General features: G+C 40.4%; 1 protein-coding gene across 1 annotated transcript in view; it reads right to left on the bottom strand.

Moving 5' to 3' along the window:
* The window catches only part of LOC147609785 (uncharacterized), an 83,410-nt gene extending 80,495 nt beyond the window's left edge, over nt 1–2,915 (bottom strand). The window contains exons 1-3 of the mRNA XM_086786890.1: nt 2,854–2,915; nt 2,392–2,739; nt 8–2,029 (exon numbers count right to left, since the gene is read on the bottom strand). Of these exons, the coding sequence (XP_086643016.1) occupies nt 8–2,029; nt 2,392–2,719 (2,350 nt within the window). The 5' untranslated portion in view covers nt 2,720–2,739; nt 2,854–2,915. The remainder of the gene's footprint in view (nt 1–7; nt 2,030–2,391; nt 2,740–2,853) is intronic.
* Nucleotides 2,916–17,906: the final 14,991 nt, after the last annotated feature.

Here is a 17,906-nt window from a genome sequence, read left to right as displayed (position 1 = left end):
TTTTTACCGTCATCTAGAGTTGTAACATCGACTCCTTTGTTTATAAGCTCCCTGGCCATATCGAGGTCCCCCTCGATATGGGCACCCTTTAGCAGGCTAGGTTGCACCCCAAGCTCGGCTTCCTTCTCTGCAAGCTTGTTCAGATGAATATCAAGTAAAGTTTCAGGAGTACCTGTCTCAAGAAGATTCCACAACAAGAAGCGCAGTGTTGTTATGTCCTTCTCTGCAATATATTCCAACATCGCAGAGACCATTGTCTTATCATTTTTTACCCCGTTATGCAAGGCCGTCCTGTTCTCAATGTTCTCATCATTTTTTACCCCGTAATGCAAGGCCGTCCTGTTCTCAATGTCCCTCACCCGAAGCAGTTCACCAGGGTGTTTGGTTTCTCTGAGGAGCATTGTTACTATCTCTTTGTGGCCTTCTCGTGATGCCTCATGCAGTGCGGTTTCTCCTGAGAAGTCGCTCATTGCAATCCATTTCTCCCGATCCATGCCTGGGGAGTACCGACACTTGTCTGAAAGCAAAATGGACACAATCTCCTCATGGCCTAGCCTTGACGCCACATGCAGTGGAGTCTCACCATTACTGTCCTTCAGATCCACTAGAGCACCTTCTTCCCAGCACAGCCTTCTCACTACACTTTCCGGCTCATAGTCTCTTCTTTTCTTAGATGAACTCCTAATCAAAATGTGCAGAGATGTCTGCCCCAAAAAGTCTCTCGTATTGACCCAGTTTATCCTGTCATGATTAACGGAGAATTGCCTAAGACTTCTACTCTCTACTAAAAGGTTAAAGCAGACAGAGAAAGGGCTAGCCTCATCCTTATCGTCATCATCTGCCTTGCCCTCCTGCGCCTCTGCCGCTAAGTGTAATGGCGTTTTGCCATCGCCACTCCTAACGTTAAGAAGAGCCCCAGCTTTGAGTAGAGCTGTAATGTGACGATCCGAAGAGATGGCTGCTGCTACATGCAAGGGTGTGAGGCCGAATTCAAACTTTTTATTGATCAAGGTGGGTGTCGAGCCACTACTGGGGCCGGTTTTTTTATCAGATTTATCTTGCTTTAATTCTGCAATGCAAGCATCTAACAATGTACGTACAATTTTAAAATGACCACCAATGTATGCATCTGTGAGCACAAACCTACCAACTCTATCACTCAACCCAATGGAGGCACCGTATTTCAAAAGCATTGCACAAGCTTCTGCATGTCCCTCCCTAGAAGCAAGATGAAGTGCTGTTTCCTGAGCCTCATTTGGGACATTGGCCCCAACAGTAACATTTTTGTCTGTTTCGCCATCCTTGAACTCAACTGAGGCACTGTATTGCAAAAGCTTAGATAAAATGTCCGTGTTGCGGGCCTTCTTAACTGCTAGATGAAGAGGGGTTTGGCCATCCTTATCCTTAGGGCTGATAAGGTTCACCTCCTTAGCTCCAGGATAAGTCAGAATTTTGTCTACAATTTCAACAGACTGTCTCTCAACAGCAAGATGCAGTACTGTAGTTTCGTTCCTCCCGGTCTTGGTTGCTAACCAGTTTGGAGCATCTACTTTTTGCCCTGAAGTTTCTTTGCTGGCGTCCAGAAGAATTTCTTTGCTGGCGTCCAGAAGAGCTTTGCACACATCCTCATCCTCACGCCATAACGCTTGACCCAATGCTGTATTTTGATCCATGCTGCGCACAAAGAGCAAGTTGTATGCGCCATGCTTTGCAATCCGCAGCAGGTGGCATGCAGCTGTTTTGGACTCCTCATAGGAACCACGCAGGGCGTGAAGTGGAGTATCTCCATCTATATCAACGATGCCCACGTCTACCTCTCCAGCGTAGCTGGTCAGCACCTTGGCAAGCAGCTTGTTACTCCCAAAGCATGCGCACACGTGAAGTACGGTGCCAAGGGAGAAAAACGGCATCCTCGTGGAAAGATGATTTACGAGTCCATCCACCTCATCATCCACGTCATCATGCTCAGCAGCATATGCCAGCGCTATCAGACGGTCCTCCTCTGTCAACTCCTCATCATCAGGCTCGGCTGTACTTCATCCACACACACACACACACACACAAAGGAATCCTCAATTAGCTACATGAATCAGAAATAAGCTTCTCCTTCTTCAACTGATGAATTATCTGCGACATGCATACATTTCTCGTCATCGCTTAATCCTTCTGAAATTTAAAGACTCAAAATGCATGCGGAGACTTCTTCATTTGTTGTTTGTCCATACACTAAAATTGTAGAGTGGACCTGCTTGCTGATCGTGGTATACATTGAAATCACCTGGCAAAATGCAGGAGGTGCAGCCTACCGTCGCGATGAGAGAAAATGTGCTTCAAGTTATATGCTCCAATTATGGAAAAATGAGTTGAAGATAGATAATAATGTGCACGCACCTGCTTTTGGGCTAACCAGCTTGTATTTCAGCCCCCCCTTAAAGAACAGCTGGGTGCAATATTCTCTCTTCACGTTCTTGTTGTCGTATACAAATCCATTCTTCAGCCTCAGGGGTGCAGTCACGTCCTTCCATGAAGGCAACGAGCCGCTTGTACGGATGTGTCTCTCCGCCTGGGCAACAGTTGTGAGGCTGTAACCTTCCGGAATCTTAACCTTGGTAGAGATAGGAAGTATCTGCAAACCCACTTTGTCAACCGCCAATGTGCTTGTGCTATGGCTTGCTATCTCCAGCTCAGCCTCGTCTTTTGATTGGACGGGAGCCTCCATGTGATAGTATAACACAAAGGCTGCACAACCAAGAGTGTTCTGTCAAGAACCAGTAATGATGAAATTTACCCCAAATATCGGTTTTTTCACGAATAGATAAAAGCTAAAGAACAAATCAGCAGTGATGATGAAACCTGCCTTATAGCAGGGTGCTCGAAGAGCATCGTTGGTATTTCGTGAAAGAGCTTGAAGACAATAAATTCCCACCCGGCCTCAGAGCAAGGTGTGTAAAGGGCATATAGAGTTACTTCAACTAAGGGCTTGCATACATAACACACCCAAGGAACAGTGTTAAGAAAGTGGTGCTTGAGGTGGCTGAATCCTTTCAACTTAAAAAAGGAATTTAGATCTCAAGGGGAAGAAGGGGAACGTTTATGGTTACAAGAAAAATCTTTCTAGAACATTTACAAGAGTGACTCGATTTACAAGGAGTGACTCGTACCAATGTCATGTGCATCCTCGAGGATGCACTACTAAGAAAGCCTATGTATCACGTGCGTTCAAAAGGTATTAAAAAACCCTTTACCTATAAATTTTTCATGAATAAAATTACTCCTTTTTTTAATGGAATTATAAGTTTTTTTCAAAATTGATTTAAGAAGCCTCTTCTTACCTTAAAATTTTGAATTAAAAAACCCTTTCATTTGAACTCACCTGGTATACTTACATGTTTTTAGGTGAACCCCCCGAGCATGCATCCCACACTTAGATACCATGTGGACATATCTGTATAGCAAGTGCAAGACCTAGAGTGAAAATTGGTCCCATGTGAGCCCCAATCCGACGAGTCAACTAGGGTTCCACTTTAAGCATCCAAGGTCAAGGATACAAGTCCCATACATGGTCTTCGTTAGGTGTACATTGTCCTGCACATAAAGCACTGACAGTCCGTACAATGAGTCTTCCTTTGGAATGATGTGAGGTGTCCTGAGTGATTGGTTTGCAACTAGAAGCCAAGCATGTAGTTGCATGTAGAAGGGGGAAAGCCCTTAGGGCTACCCTAGAAAAGGGGTGTTGTATCCCTTTAACATGGGAATGGAGTAGGCCTTTAACCACCCAAGGGGGCCAAGATGGCCCATGGCCTTTGCCCAGTAGCCACCCACGAAGGCTAGGAATTGCTGTAGGCTAGGCCCAAAAGGACTCGGCAGCAAGTCGGCCATGCCTAGAGGGGCTATAGGCCAAGTTGGCTAGCCCCTAAGCCTTGGCTAGCCTGTTAGGGCCAGTAGCCAAGAAGGCTGCATAGCCTAGGCTGGGTCATCACATGGTCTAGGCATAGCCTGGACACAGCAAAACGGGGCAGCCAATTCATGTCTAGCAAGAAAGTGTGAAAAGTGTTGCCCTAAAAGGGGACTTTTGCCAATCACGGGAATATTTGCTACAAGCAGTCCCATACATGAGCCAGCCGACCAGCATCACTAGGACATATAAAAGCATAGGCATGATTTTCAGTAACTTAGTCATCTGATCATTCACAAGGGGTTGTTGAATTCCAAATTGAGTAATTTCAAATATGTGCAAATTGGCATTTTTGTCATTTAAAACATTTTCATGCACTTAAGGTTGGAAAGTCTTGCTGGCGACATTACCCCTAACGATAGTGCATCTAACCAACTGGGATCAAAGAAGCCTAAGGTCAGCTCACATGACCAACACACAAAGGAGTATGTTTGCTTTGTAAAGACTGAATCATTTTGAATCAGGGGGACATTTCGTAATTGGCAATTTGCTTCTCAAGACATTCGTTTAGCCTAAAGAGTATAGATATTAAGCATAAAGCTGTGCCAGACGTTAAGAGCAAATTGATGCGTACATAGCAATCAAGTAGCATGATCATGCTCCCTTGACTCATCTAGTCATACCCCTAGAGTATAAAGTCCATAATGTGGATGAATGAGAAAGTGAGAACACATAACACTCCTAAAAGGTTAAAGTTGTACTTTAGTTTGACCACCAATCAAGAACTTAGAAAATACAGCCTATATTTTTAATCCATTGAGAACATTAGAAAGTACATGCCTTTCAATCAACAAGTACAAATGAAAATAATCTTACTTCTTAATTAAAAAATACACAAAAATACTTGTCATGTGCATGCACATGAACATGCTTAATCCCAAGCTAATCCTTGATTTACATTAGATAAATATCAAGATTTGAGCAATATATTCTATCTCACAGGCTTGAAGAAAGTTAAAGGTGGATAAGAACACTATCGACCAGGCTTAGGAGGGCATATACTTCTAGTCGATAGCTTGAAGATTTATTAGGGTACATGGAACTGGCCCCACCACCGCAGCAAGTCATCTAGTTTATTATTCTTCCAATGGCCTATAAAAGTCACATTGTTGTTGCATCTCTCTCCCAAGTTGAGATTGGTCATAGCTAGGCTTTTTGTTATCCTTTTAGAAAGGCCAAAGGCCACAACAGATGTACCTTTTGTATAATGTGAACATACTAAATACACAACCATCTCTCTCTTTCTCTCTCTCTCTCTCTCTCTCTCTCTCTCTCTCTATTCTTTGTCTATGTTGATTATTCTTATATTACATTAAGAGTTCCTAATGCAATACGTATGGCTGGAAGAAGACTACCCAGAGCTTCTGCATGTCACATTGGTATCAAAGCATCAAGATCAGCTATGCGAAGTGCTATTGGTGTTCCAGAGGAAGTGCACAAGTCCAAGGAGAGAAACTCATCATGTGTCAAGACCCCCAAAAGTTGGTTGGTGTCAAGCAAACCCAAGGGGGGGGGTTTCATGAGAGTTGATAGCTAGTTGCTTCTTGGGACTTCCCAAGAAGCTTTTATGGAGCACTCCAAGGGATGAAGTTCATGCAAGGGGTAGAGAGCCAAGGGTCCTAATCACTTTCAAGAAGAAGGATTCATGCTTGTGTTCAAGGATAGAGCAAGAAGGCAAGGGGACAAAGTGTAACAAATGCACATATCTCTACATTAGATTTGAAGTGGATTCAAAGATATAAGGCAAAGCTTTCAATGCGAAGGTTTCGAGAAAGGGAAGGATGACAAGTATGGGAGACCATCTATGGAGAGAGGGCATGATGACACTCATCCAGGTTCAAACATTGGAATCCCGTCATCAGGTTTAGCAAGAGGGAATATCATGTGCATGCACATGGATATGCTTAATCCTAGGCTAATCCTTGGTTTGTAGCAAATAAACATTAAAATTTGAGCATTGTACTGTTGAGAAAGACCAAAGGTGGACCAAAACTCTATTGACCGGGCTTAGGAGGGCATGTACTTCTAGTCGATAGCATGAAGATTTATTAGGGTGCATGGAACTGGCTAACAGCACGTCGGCCAATTGATTACCAATTGATTATTCTTCCAAAGGCCTATAAAAAGTACCTTGTTGCTGATTGTTAGGCATCTCTCTCCCAAGTTGAGATTGGTCATATCTATGGTTTTTGTTATCCTTTTGGGAAGGCCAAAGGCCACACAAGATATACCTTTTCGTATCATATGAATATATTGAATACACAACCATCTCTATGTCTCTTGTTATTCTCTGTCTATGTTGATTGTTCTTGCATCAAGAGTTCCTATGTAGTGTTTAGGCCTGAAAGAATACTACCTAGAGATTCCACATATCACAAAATTAATACAAAATAAACTAATTATCAAGACGGCATCAGGGCATGACCAGTATAGGTATTCCCTTCACCCCCCATTCCTAGGCATGAAACGAGATCAACTTCCACTTCATCCATTTTTACCGAGTGTAGGATGACATCCACTAAACCTATTCTCACAAAGCAAGAAGAACAAAAACATGATGTCACATGGATCCCACATTTTGATTCCATGTGGACTAGGTTGTACAGGACAAGTACATACCGAGGCCAAACACCAAGCATATTTGTCCTCCCTTGTCCAACAAGGAGTATTTTTGGTGTACCACCAAAGATCAAGTCAATTCCATCGTGCATCATCTCATTCTTCTCCATCATCATTCGCAACCTTTGCTTCATCTCTAGCAGCCCCAGAGCAGCCCATACAAGGAGAGAAAAGTATTCCAGAAGGTCATCAGCTGGCAACCCTCAAATTAGGATATCTCTAAAAGCCTAAAGCATCCCGTAAAGAGATTAATACAAACCCTAAAGTGAGGTAGCAATTCTGTCCAGTTCGTTTGGTAAATTCAGTCTCGTCTTGTTGTACTCATTCTTTTTCTTTAGCGGATGATTTATTTTGCTTCGAGTACAAACTCATAAATCCTACATCATCACTTGGTGAGTGGATGGTCTAGAACTTGTGAAGCATCCCACCTCATTTCTTGGGGGCTGGTTTGTTTACGCTCCAATAGTGTCATTGAGACTCCCACCATGGATCTGCAAATGGAGAGCACCACCTTGGATACAGTACTTCCTCTTCAGGGGCACCTGCAACCATTCCACTGTAATGAGTACCAATGATTTCATGGCTTATATCGCTGCAACCTGCTATGCTGACCGAGATGAGGCTAACCTTCCAAATCTCCTCTCCCACATCTACCCCCACACCGACGCCCATTCAACCTAACCTCAATCTCTCCAAACCCCTCCAAAACACCTTATTGTTTTGGAACGACTTTGACAAGAGTAGGAAAAGGCGATGGAGACTTTAGACCTCCACTATCAGGCGAAAGAGTCCAAGCAGCAACAAGAGCCAAGGCAAGCCAACATTCGGTTGGAATATGAGACGGAGCGTCTTAAAAGACAACTAGAGGAGTACCACAAACTTCAAGAGGAAGAATGCCGATGTAAGGAGCATGCTACGTTCCTCAGCAAACTTCTCGGCACCCCATTGCCATGGGTGACATTCTTACCCGATAGCCAGAAAGCAAGCACGAAGGGAGCAAAGATAGGGAGTAGAAACATGAAGATTTTGTTTAAATGCTATGGGTACACTGGCGGTCAAACTGTTGTCATTTTGTTTGACAATGGTGGTGGCAGCACCAAAGACCTCATCACTAAGCAAGCCGCTCGGCTAGTCGTTTGGCCTCGTTTGGCCTTGACCTCCACTGACCAAAAAGGAGAAAGGTTTGGCTACTATCGTTTGGTAGTGTGCCAAGTTGCTCATTTAGCACAAGAGACAAAGAGAAGAATGTATTGAGTACTTTTGTATGTTACTATGTCATTACTTAGATTGGTATTGTGAGGAGAAGATCTTACTATTTGGCAATAGTTAGTTGTCAGTGATGCACCAAGAATCTGATGTTTCCTAAGTGAGAAATGGAAGTTAGACGTGAATTTTGGATTTACAATGGACAGTCTATTGTGCTCATTGTGTTCTATCTGTGTATTGTTCAAAGTGTGGCTAGGCATATTAAATGCTTTTCATTGTAACTCTATTGAGCCTTCATTTTGAACTATTCTAATATAAGCATGCAAATGAGTAATATAGTTTACACAAATGAGTTTTTCTTGCACAATTAATAGCAAATGGCAATCTTTACTCTTGTCGAGACACATTCTTGATAGTACTCTAGCTCGTTCTAGACTAATCTCCGAAGCATTCTCTGCTCATACAAACCAGTGTTGGGTATGTTTTTCCTACTTAAGGTGTCAGGCATAGTCATAGAGTTTAGCTCATGAGAGTTGGCTAGGTTGTTTGAAACCACCGAAGTGACGGGTCTTGATCAGACAATGACAGTATCCAAGGTGATGCTATGTGGGAGTGGTGGAGGATAATTTGTTCTGGAAAGAACCCCTTTGCCTTAATAATCACCTCCAATTTGGGTTCATCATCATAAAACTTCGAAGGACGAGGATCTACAAACAGTTTAAGCCAACTAACATGTAAACATTATGCAAAGTGCAACTAGGCAGAAGGCTAAGCTTCATTATAACTTCATTGATTTCTTTAAAATGGGAAAAGAATTGAAGCTTCAAAATGACAACTTTGGGCATCACTTGTACACTTGCTTCATAATCCAAAGAGATCAAATTATCATGTATCTTTAGTGCTTATTTGCTTGCCTTGTGTAGGCATCCTATGCTTTTGCTAGACGATCTTTGTTTGCCTTCAACACACTACGGTAGAGTTAAGAAATGTGTGCGGCTTTGGGCACTTGGGACACACTATGTATCTTTTCTAATCTCCCATTGCACCTGAAGATGAGACATCAAGGGAACGTTTGGAATATTGGACACACATTTGATCCAAGTAGAAGGATGTGATACATTCCTCTCAATGATGAATGAATTTCGCGATCCCTGAAAGTATTGAGAGGAAGCCTCTTGTAGGCCTATCACTTGTATTTACAACTTCTTATGTTGGGACACATCTCCCTTAATTTTTTTACTTCTTCATACAAGGTCTCCTACTTTCAGGAATCCTAACATGCCTTGTTAAACTGAATCGACACAATTTCCTTCTCCTTGAGACTATTTTGCGTCTTTGAATTTCCCTTGGTCCCTTTGTCATACACTTTCGTAAGTAGTGTATAACTTCATGAGCCTTCATCACGACTCTCGATGCTCTCAAATAATCATAGAGCACTTACAATCCTATACATTCTCCATGATTGATTTGGGGGCGTGTGGTATTGTCTAGGTATCCATCTGCTTAAGGAAATAGCACGACAAACCAATAACATGACCCAATATAGGTTGAGCATGCATGATTGTTTGCTCGACTAACTCCTGTCTCGATTCTCACCATTGGCAAGCTTCCAATGCTTATGTTACTTAAAAGTTAGCACTCAAGATGAGTGTCATCAAATGGCGCTACCAGTTCCACGGTGAAAGCATGTTAAGGTGAACCACTTTTTCTTGTATGGGACATAGTTATAATATAAATTACCATAGTACATATATTTTCAATCAAAATCATGATCTCAACACAAAACTTCCTATCATGTTATATGTCATTGAATAGCTCTTGACAATCACATTTTAGATTTATAATCTTCGACAAATTTTGATTTTATTTGGAAAAGAATTACGACAGGCACATTTTTAGTGCTAGAGAAACTATAACCTTAACATGCTTTCACAGGTGGAGGTGGATACAGACCAAGTTCTATGCAGGCAGGATCCATAGTGTCGTTACATGCACAAGACCCGGTAATTGTTTTGTTTCTAGTCTTCTTTCCCATTTCATGCACTACCAGGGCCTACAGCACTGGCAATATTTCAAGCGCTTATTTCGGCATCTTCAACGTACTAAGCACCTGGCTACCACTTTTCACAATTAGGGTTTATTCCATACGTACTCGAAGATTGGTCGGGCTCAGACTGGTGTGTGAGTGAATGGTTTGAATCCTATGTCCGCTGGATTATCAAGCTCAGCTTTAACCAGGCTCTGAGCATGCAGATATAAATTATATATACGCGGCAAGTAAGTGATAATAGCAGTGATGAGAACTGGTCGTCTCACAAACAATAGCAGTGATGAGAACTGGTCGTCTCACAAACAGACATGAAAGGCTACAAGAGCACTAGTAATGAAACCAACCTTGTATGTGACTGGAAAACCCGCGTCAAAGGGCGCAAACAAGGACTTTCTATCTCGTCCAGGTATTACGCAAAGGTCTGAATTTGCAGTTCGACAGTGGCTGAGGCAGAGACGATGAGGAAGGCGAGGGTTTAATAGGGGGTATGCGTGTGTGAGAGAGAATAGTGACGATAAGTATGTTTACTGGGTAGGGGAGGGCGTGTGTGTATTGTTTACTGAGGTTCTGGACACCATAGCAACAACCGAAGAGCATTGGAAATGTGTGGGTTGGTGGAACAGATTACCGATAAGATAAGAGGTGGCCAGTGCCTAGTGAGGTTGTGGACAACGCCACCCAAAGTGAACGATGGAATAGATTCCAAAGAAGAGGTGGCCAGTGGCTGGTGAAGTTCTAGATTTCATCCAGCTATCCAGCTCAAACAACCGGCGCCCCTTCCGCTAATGATGTAATTTGGGTGCAGTAGAAAGGTGAAATGATTGCACGTGAAAAGACAGCTTCAGAGCAGCCGCCCAGCCATTTGAGTTGCTCCAAATCCCTACCCTCTACTTAAGCAGTTCATTCAGCTATTTAACTGTCAAATCCAGCTTGTCAATGTCAAATCAATGCATTAAGTGCACCAGTACTGTTGAGGGGTAACCAGCTATCTAACTGTCAAATCCAGCTTTTCAATGTCAAATCAATGCATTAAGTGCACCAGTACTGTTGAGGGGTAACAATGCATTAAGTGCACCAGTACTGTTGAGGGGTAACCAGCTATCTAACTGTCAAATCCAGCTTTTCAATGTCAAATCAATGCATTAAGTGCACAAGTACTGTTGAGGGGTAACAATGCATTAAGTGCACCAGTACTGTTGAGGGGTAACCAGCTATCTAACTGCCAAATCCAGCTTTTCAATGTCAAATCAATGCATTAAGTGCACCAGTACTGTTGAGGGGTAACAATGCATTAAGTGCACCAGTACTGTTGAGGGGTAACCAGCTCTCTAACTGCCAAATCCAGCTTTTCAATGTCAAACCAATGCATTAAGTGCACCTGTACTGTTGAGGGGTAACCGGAAGGGGCACCGGTTGTTTGAGCTGGATAGCTGGATGAAATCCATTAGTGAGGTTCTGGAGGCTTGAGAAATAGGTGGCGTGTAGGATGCAAAGGTGGGAGCTGGCCGCCGTGTAAACGAAGCAGCATTTCACAGAGGTCACTTTTCACACTTGAGCTGTGACGCACTTCATGATTCCAGAACTGAGCTGTTGCGCACTTCATGATTCATGCCACTTTTCGCACTTCCACAACTGAGCGTTGCGCACTTCATGGTTCCAGAACTGAGCTGTCAAAAATCAAGCCTGCAGGCTGCCCTGCGTATCCTTTTCCAGGCCTCTTTCTTTTTTTAAAAAAAAAAGCTCGAACTATATTAAACAGGAAAAGGTCAAACAAAAATACTTATCCAAACAGCCCATAGAACATTTGATTTGTTGACCTAAAAGAATTTCTAGACATGTCACCTCACAATGATGGACCCAGGAGATACATTGATTCAAGAATTTTATTGCATCTACATTGTGGGTGCACTCTATAAATAGGTGAGCAATAGTTTCCCGCTCTTGTTTACATCTTGGGCATAGTCCATTTCCAAACCCAATACTGCGAGGAGATACATTGATTCAAGAATTTTATTGCATCTACATTGTGGGTGCACCCTATAAACAGGTGAGCAATAGTTTCCCGCTCTTTTTTACATCTTGGGCATAGTCCATTTCCAAACCCAATACTGCGAGCACATGCATTTGTCCAAAGAGCTTTGTGCATGATCAGCCATAACAAGCAGGATCATTTTGGTGGAATGATGGGTAACCACATTTTGGAGAACTTAAAGCCCCAATGTTTATTTGTCCCACAACAGATTCCACCTGTTATTCAGTTTACAATGAAGCAGGGGATCTTGAGAAGGGAGGGGAGAAATTGGTAGAAGGTTCCATTTAGATTTCCAGAAGGCCCTGTGTGTAAGAGGTCCTTTGACTTAGATGGGTGCCATTCTATCATCATGCCATTCTATCCCTGATCAAAAGGAAGTCATCTGTAGATAATCTGTACAAAGTGCAGTGTTCTTGTTTTGATTTCCGTCTACAATTGTCCATGCACCATACATCATCCCAAATTTGAATCCCCTTTGTATGGAGTTTAAATGCATGTTTATAAAACTTTGCAGAGATATTGTTCGCTATAGCAGTAGAGAACCAGATCGAGTCTAGATGTAAGATGTGTGCATGTTTCTTCAAAATTTTTGTGCAACTTGATTTTCGATTTTCATCTATGCCATGCTTGCCATATTGCTTTGACCAAAGGACTGCCCTGCGGTTTGATTTCTCATACTTGTTTAGCAGGTCAAAATGCCACTAGAAGGGCTCTACAACCTTCAAAAATAAACACTTCTCGCACGACCTTGGATGCCACAGTAATGGCATGTCTCTTGCATGGAAAACACTGAGGGAGGTAATAATAACGAGCGACTACATTTTAATGTGTCTCGAGAATCTCGATGTTTAAACTTTGATGTGCTACCATCCACGGTACACACACTATGTGACTCCAGTGCCAGTGTTAGAAAAAATCATCCTTTAGTGTAATGTTCATGGCTCAAATTGAGAAAAACCGATTTAGCCTTGAATTTAAAGATTCAAATTTTTGAGGTTTGGTTATCAAACCAATTAATATTACTATGCAGCATTTTTTAATAAAAACCACTTGAATCCTTTTTTACTAGTTAGAAAAAAAAATATTTCTCACTAGACTGCACCTTCTAAAGCTCACATCTCTCACTCTCACCCTTGGGCAATGGCCCAGTTATCATAATGGCCACACTGGGAATCGAGTTCCCAGTCAAGTTAATTATAATGGCCAAGTTTCCATAGTGGCCAGACTGACAGTGTAAAAAAAAATGTCCTTTAGTCTGATCTTGACGGCTGAAATTGACAAAAATTGATTGTAATTTTGCTAAGCCTTGAATTTAAAGATTTAAAATTTTAAGGTTATAGGTATAAAACCAATTAATCTATGCATTTCTTCAAATAAAAAACTGTTGGGCTTGAAGGTTGTCCTTTTTTAACTGGTTAGAAAAATAACTATTGTTGACACCACAAGTTGTAACTTACTTTCATGCCAATGAAACGTGCAATTAGCTTATGGTTGGTCGTTAACAAATTGTTGCCGTGGCTTTGAACTTGTTTTTGTTTAAGAGTCCATGCTAGTAAAACACATCCACAAAGAATAAAACTCGTTTTTGTTTATTTTGCTTTAGAACTAGAAGTTAAGTTTCTTCTCATCATAAAAAGCTTTATATATTTATCCTTTTGTTATTTCTTTAATGTAATTTCATTCTTTTCAAAAATAAATAAAAACAAACCTATTTTTTATTGTTTGTTATGTGAAACTTCTCGTTGGTTATTAAGAAATTACTACAATGGCTTTGAAAAGCCCTTGGTTTTGAGGGGTTACCATTACTTTTTTATTGAAAGGTAAAATTAACATTGCCACTTACCTTTCTTTAGATATTGACTTCATTTTATAGCTCTTCTAGTTTTCCTCGCTAGATCCTCTTATATTCAAAAAGAATCACAAGTATAATGTTTACAACATTACTTTACCTTAATATTATTCACAAAACATGAAAGAAAAATAAATTTAAAAAGATAAATTCTTACAAAAGTTATGCGTCCTCTTAAACAACCATATTATCTAAAACTTGAGAAACATTGTTTGCCAAAAAATATGAGAGTACACCGGACAGAGCTAACATATAGTACAAGAATAATTTTATCTAAATAGCATTGGAAACATTTATCTTCACTCTAGTCATTGCCACATTGAGTCCTTGTATCCGAGAGACCTTTGGTTGGATAAGCTTCTAATAAGGTTGTGACAAAGCTTGGCAATTCTATTTCACGTTCATCCTTATCTACAAGTAAGGATAGCTTGTTCCACAAAACATAGCTAATCTAAAAATTTTCCTTCCTCTACTTTTCACTTGGGCAATGTTTAAGTGAGAAGAGCTTTCCTACATTGAACAAATGGCAATCAACAAACCTTTCAATAACTCTCGACTAAAATCTTCTACTAAAGTAATACATCCTCTAATAATTTATCCCCTACTCATGTACTATTAGGAAGACTTTCAATCTCTAAAATATGCTCAAACATTTCACCATATTTATTCTCACTTAAAAACACCACTTTGATCTTTTTTAACAATACTTTAAGGTGTGAAATGGATGGCACAAATTTCTTTTCTAAAGACATCCCAATAAATAAGATATTTACCTTTGGGATTTTTTTGTAACTGTTGAGTTAGTGTAAGGTGAGTATACACTAGACACTGGCTTATGTGATGTACTCAAATAAACATGTGAAAGTCACACAGTTACTCAAATGAATAGTTTTGCTACCTTTGTCCCCACTTGGAGTATTTACTTTTGCTACCCTTGTCCCCCCAATTGGAGTATTTACTTTTAATTATGAACACACCTTGCATTTTATGCATTCATTACCTTCATCATCAATGAGAGGACAGCCCTAAGGAAATGCCATTCTCCAAGTTGGAAGAAAGTTTATGGTGGTGTAGGCCAAGTTATGTGTGCGTGTGTGCATGTGTGTATTGTTTACTGAGGTTCTGGACAACATAGCAACAACCAAAGAGCATTGGAAATGTGTGGATTGAGACAGTGGAAGGTGGAACAGATTACCGAGAAGAGGTGGCCACTGCCTAGTGAGGTTCTGGACAACGCCACCCAAAGTGAAGAGGTGGCCATTGGCTGGTGAAGTTCTAGATCAGTGAGGTTCTGGAGGCTGAGAAATGGGTGGCATGTAGGTAGAGATGCGATGCAAAGGTGGGAGCTGGCCGTTGTGTAAACGAAACAGCTTTTCACAGAGGTCACTTTTCACACTTCCAGAACTGAGCACTTCATGATTCATGTCACATGGCGGCGTCAAAAATCAAGCCTGCCCTGCTCCCTGCAGGCAATGTTCATATTTGCAAGTGTGTATCCTTTTCCAGGCCTCTTTCCTTAAAAAAAAAAGCTCGAACTATATTAAAAAGGAAAAGGTCAAACAAACATACATCACTGCTTTATACTATTAATACATTTATCCCTTCATGTTAACACATTTCTCACTTCCGTGAGGTTGAGAATATATTTTGGTAATTCAGAGTCTTTGATGAGCAATTCCACTTCCTTTACAGCCACTTGGAAGTCTTGACGCTCTTTATGAATTTGATTGATTTTTGCTTGAAAGCCTTCATTGGTTGTGTCCATTTGTTAGCATTTCCTCCATCGCATTCTTTGTATATTATGCTTTGCATGGCTTTATGTGACACTTTCATCTACAAATGCAAACTAGCTCTTAGACTAGGCATCACATTGGTATATATATGATTAAACATGATTAAACATTGGTATATATATGATTAAACATGCAGTAATTTTTACTTATCCAAACAGCCCATAGATATTTAGCACGAATAATGTTGTATAGTTCTGCAGAACATTTGATTTGTTGACCTAGAAGAATTTCTAGCCATGTCACCTCCCAATGTTGGACCAGGGAGATACATTGATTCAAAAATTCTATTGCATCTACATTGTGGGGTGCACCCTATAAATAGGTGGGCAATAGTTTCCGGCTCTTTTTTACATCTTGGGCATAGTCCATTTCCAAACCCAATACTGTGAGCACGTGCATTTGTCCAAAGAGCTTTATGCATGATCAACCATAACTGGCAGGATTTTTTGGGTGGAATGATGGGCGACCATATTTTGGAGAATTTAAAGCCCCAATGTTTTTTGTCCCATAGCAGATTCTACCTATTATTTAATTTATAGTGGAGCGAGGGATCTTAGGGGAAAAATGGGTAGAAGGCTTCGTTTAGATTTCCAGGAGAAGGCCCTGTGTGTAAGAGGTCCTTTGAGTTAGATGGGCACCATTCTATCATCAGGTCCTTTGAGTTAGATGGGCGCCATTCTATCATCAAGCCATAGTTGCATTTTGTCCTTGATCAGAACGAAGTCATCTGTAGACCATCTATTGTACAAAGTGCAGAGTTCTTGTTCCGATTTCCATCTACAATTGTCCCTGCACCAAACATCATCCACAATTTGAATCGCCTTTTTACGGAGTTTAAATGCATGTTTGTAAGACTTTGCAGAGATATTATTCGCTATAGTAGTAGAGAACTAGTTGGAGTCTAGATGTAAGATGTGTGCATGTTTCTTCGTTTTTTTGTGCAACTTGATTTCCGATTGACATCTATTCCATGCTTGCCATATTGCTTTGACTAGAGGACTACCCTGCGGTTTGATTTCTCATACTTGTTTAGCAGGTCAAAAGGGTCTACAACCTTACAAAATAAACACTTCCCATAGGACCTTGGATGCCACAATAATGGCACATCTCTTGCATGGAAAAACTCTACGACGAGCGAGGTGAAATAATAACGAGTGACTGCATTTTAATGTGACTTGAGAATCTCGATGTTTGAACTTTGGTGTGCCACCATCCATGGTGCACGCACTGCGTGACTGCAGTGCCAGTGTTAGAAAAAAACGTCCTTTAGTGTAATGTTCATGGCTCGAATAAGAAAGACCAATTTAGCCTTGAATTTAAAGATTCAGATTTTTTAGGTTTGGTTATCAAACCAATTAATCTATGCATTTTTTTAATAAAAACCACTTGGATCCTTTTTTACTTGTTAGAAAAAAAATTATTTCTCACTAGATTGCACCTTCCAAAGCTCATCTCTCACTCTCACCGAGGCAATGGCCTAGTTGTCATAGTTGCCACACTAGGAATCGTGTTCCCATTAAAGTCAAGTTAATTACAATGGCCAAGTTTCCGTGATGGGGCCAGACCGACAATGTCAGAAAAAAATGTCCTTTAGTGTGATCTTGATAGCTCAAATTGACAAAAACCGATTGTAACTTTTCTTAGCCTTGAGTTTAAAGATTTAAAATTTTGAGGTTTTAGTTATAAAACAAATTAATCTATGCATTTTTTTAATAGAAACTAGTTGGGCTTGAAGGTTGTCTTTTTTCACTAGTTAGAAAAATCGTTATTTTTTACACTACAAGTTGTTACTTTCACACCAATGAAACGTGCAATTGGCTTATGGTTGGTCATTAACGAATTGCCGCAGTGGCTTTGAACTTGTTTATGTTTAAGAGTCCATGTTATTTAAACACATCCACAAATAATGAAACTTATTTTTTTTATTTTGCTTTAGAAATAGATGTTAAGTGTCTTCTCATAAAAAGCTCTATGTAATTCTCGTTTTGTTATTTATTTAATATAATTTCATTCTTTTCAAAAATAAATAAAAAAGAACCTATTTTTATTTTTTGTTATGTGAAACTTCTGGTTGGTTATTAAGAATTTACTTGAGTGGCTTTGAATAGCCCTTGGTTTTGAAGGGTTACCATTACTTTTTTATTGAAAGGTAAAATTAGCATTGCCACTTACCTTTCTTTAGATATTTACTTCATTTTATAGCTCTTCTAGTTTTCCTTGCTAGATCCTCTTATATTCAAAAAGAATAACAAGTATAATGTTTAAAACATTACTTTACCTTAATATTATTCACAAAACATGAAAGAAAATTAAATTTCAAAAGATAAAATTCTTACAAAAGTTATGTGTCCTCGTAATAACGACCATATTATTTAAAACTTGAGAAACATTGTTTGCCAAAA

This window comes from Cibotium barometz, chromosome 50 (assembly GCF_041138505.1).
Source record: "Cibotium barometz isolate CiBa-2024 chromosome 50, ASM4113850v1, whole genome shotgun sequence".
NCBI lineage: Eukaryota > Viridiplantae > Streptophyta > Polypodiopsida > Cyatheales > Cibotiaceae > Cibotium > Cibotium barometz.
This window is presented reverse-complemented; position numbering and strand designations above follow the sequence as displayed.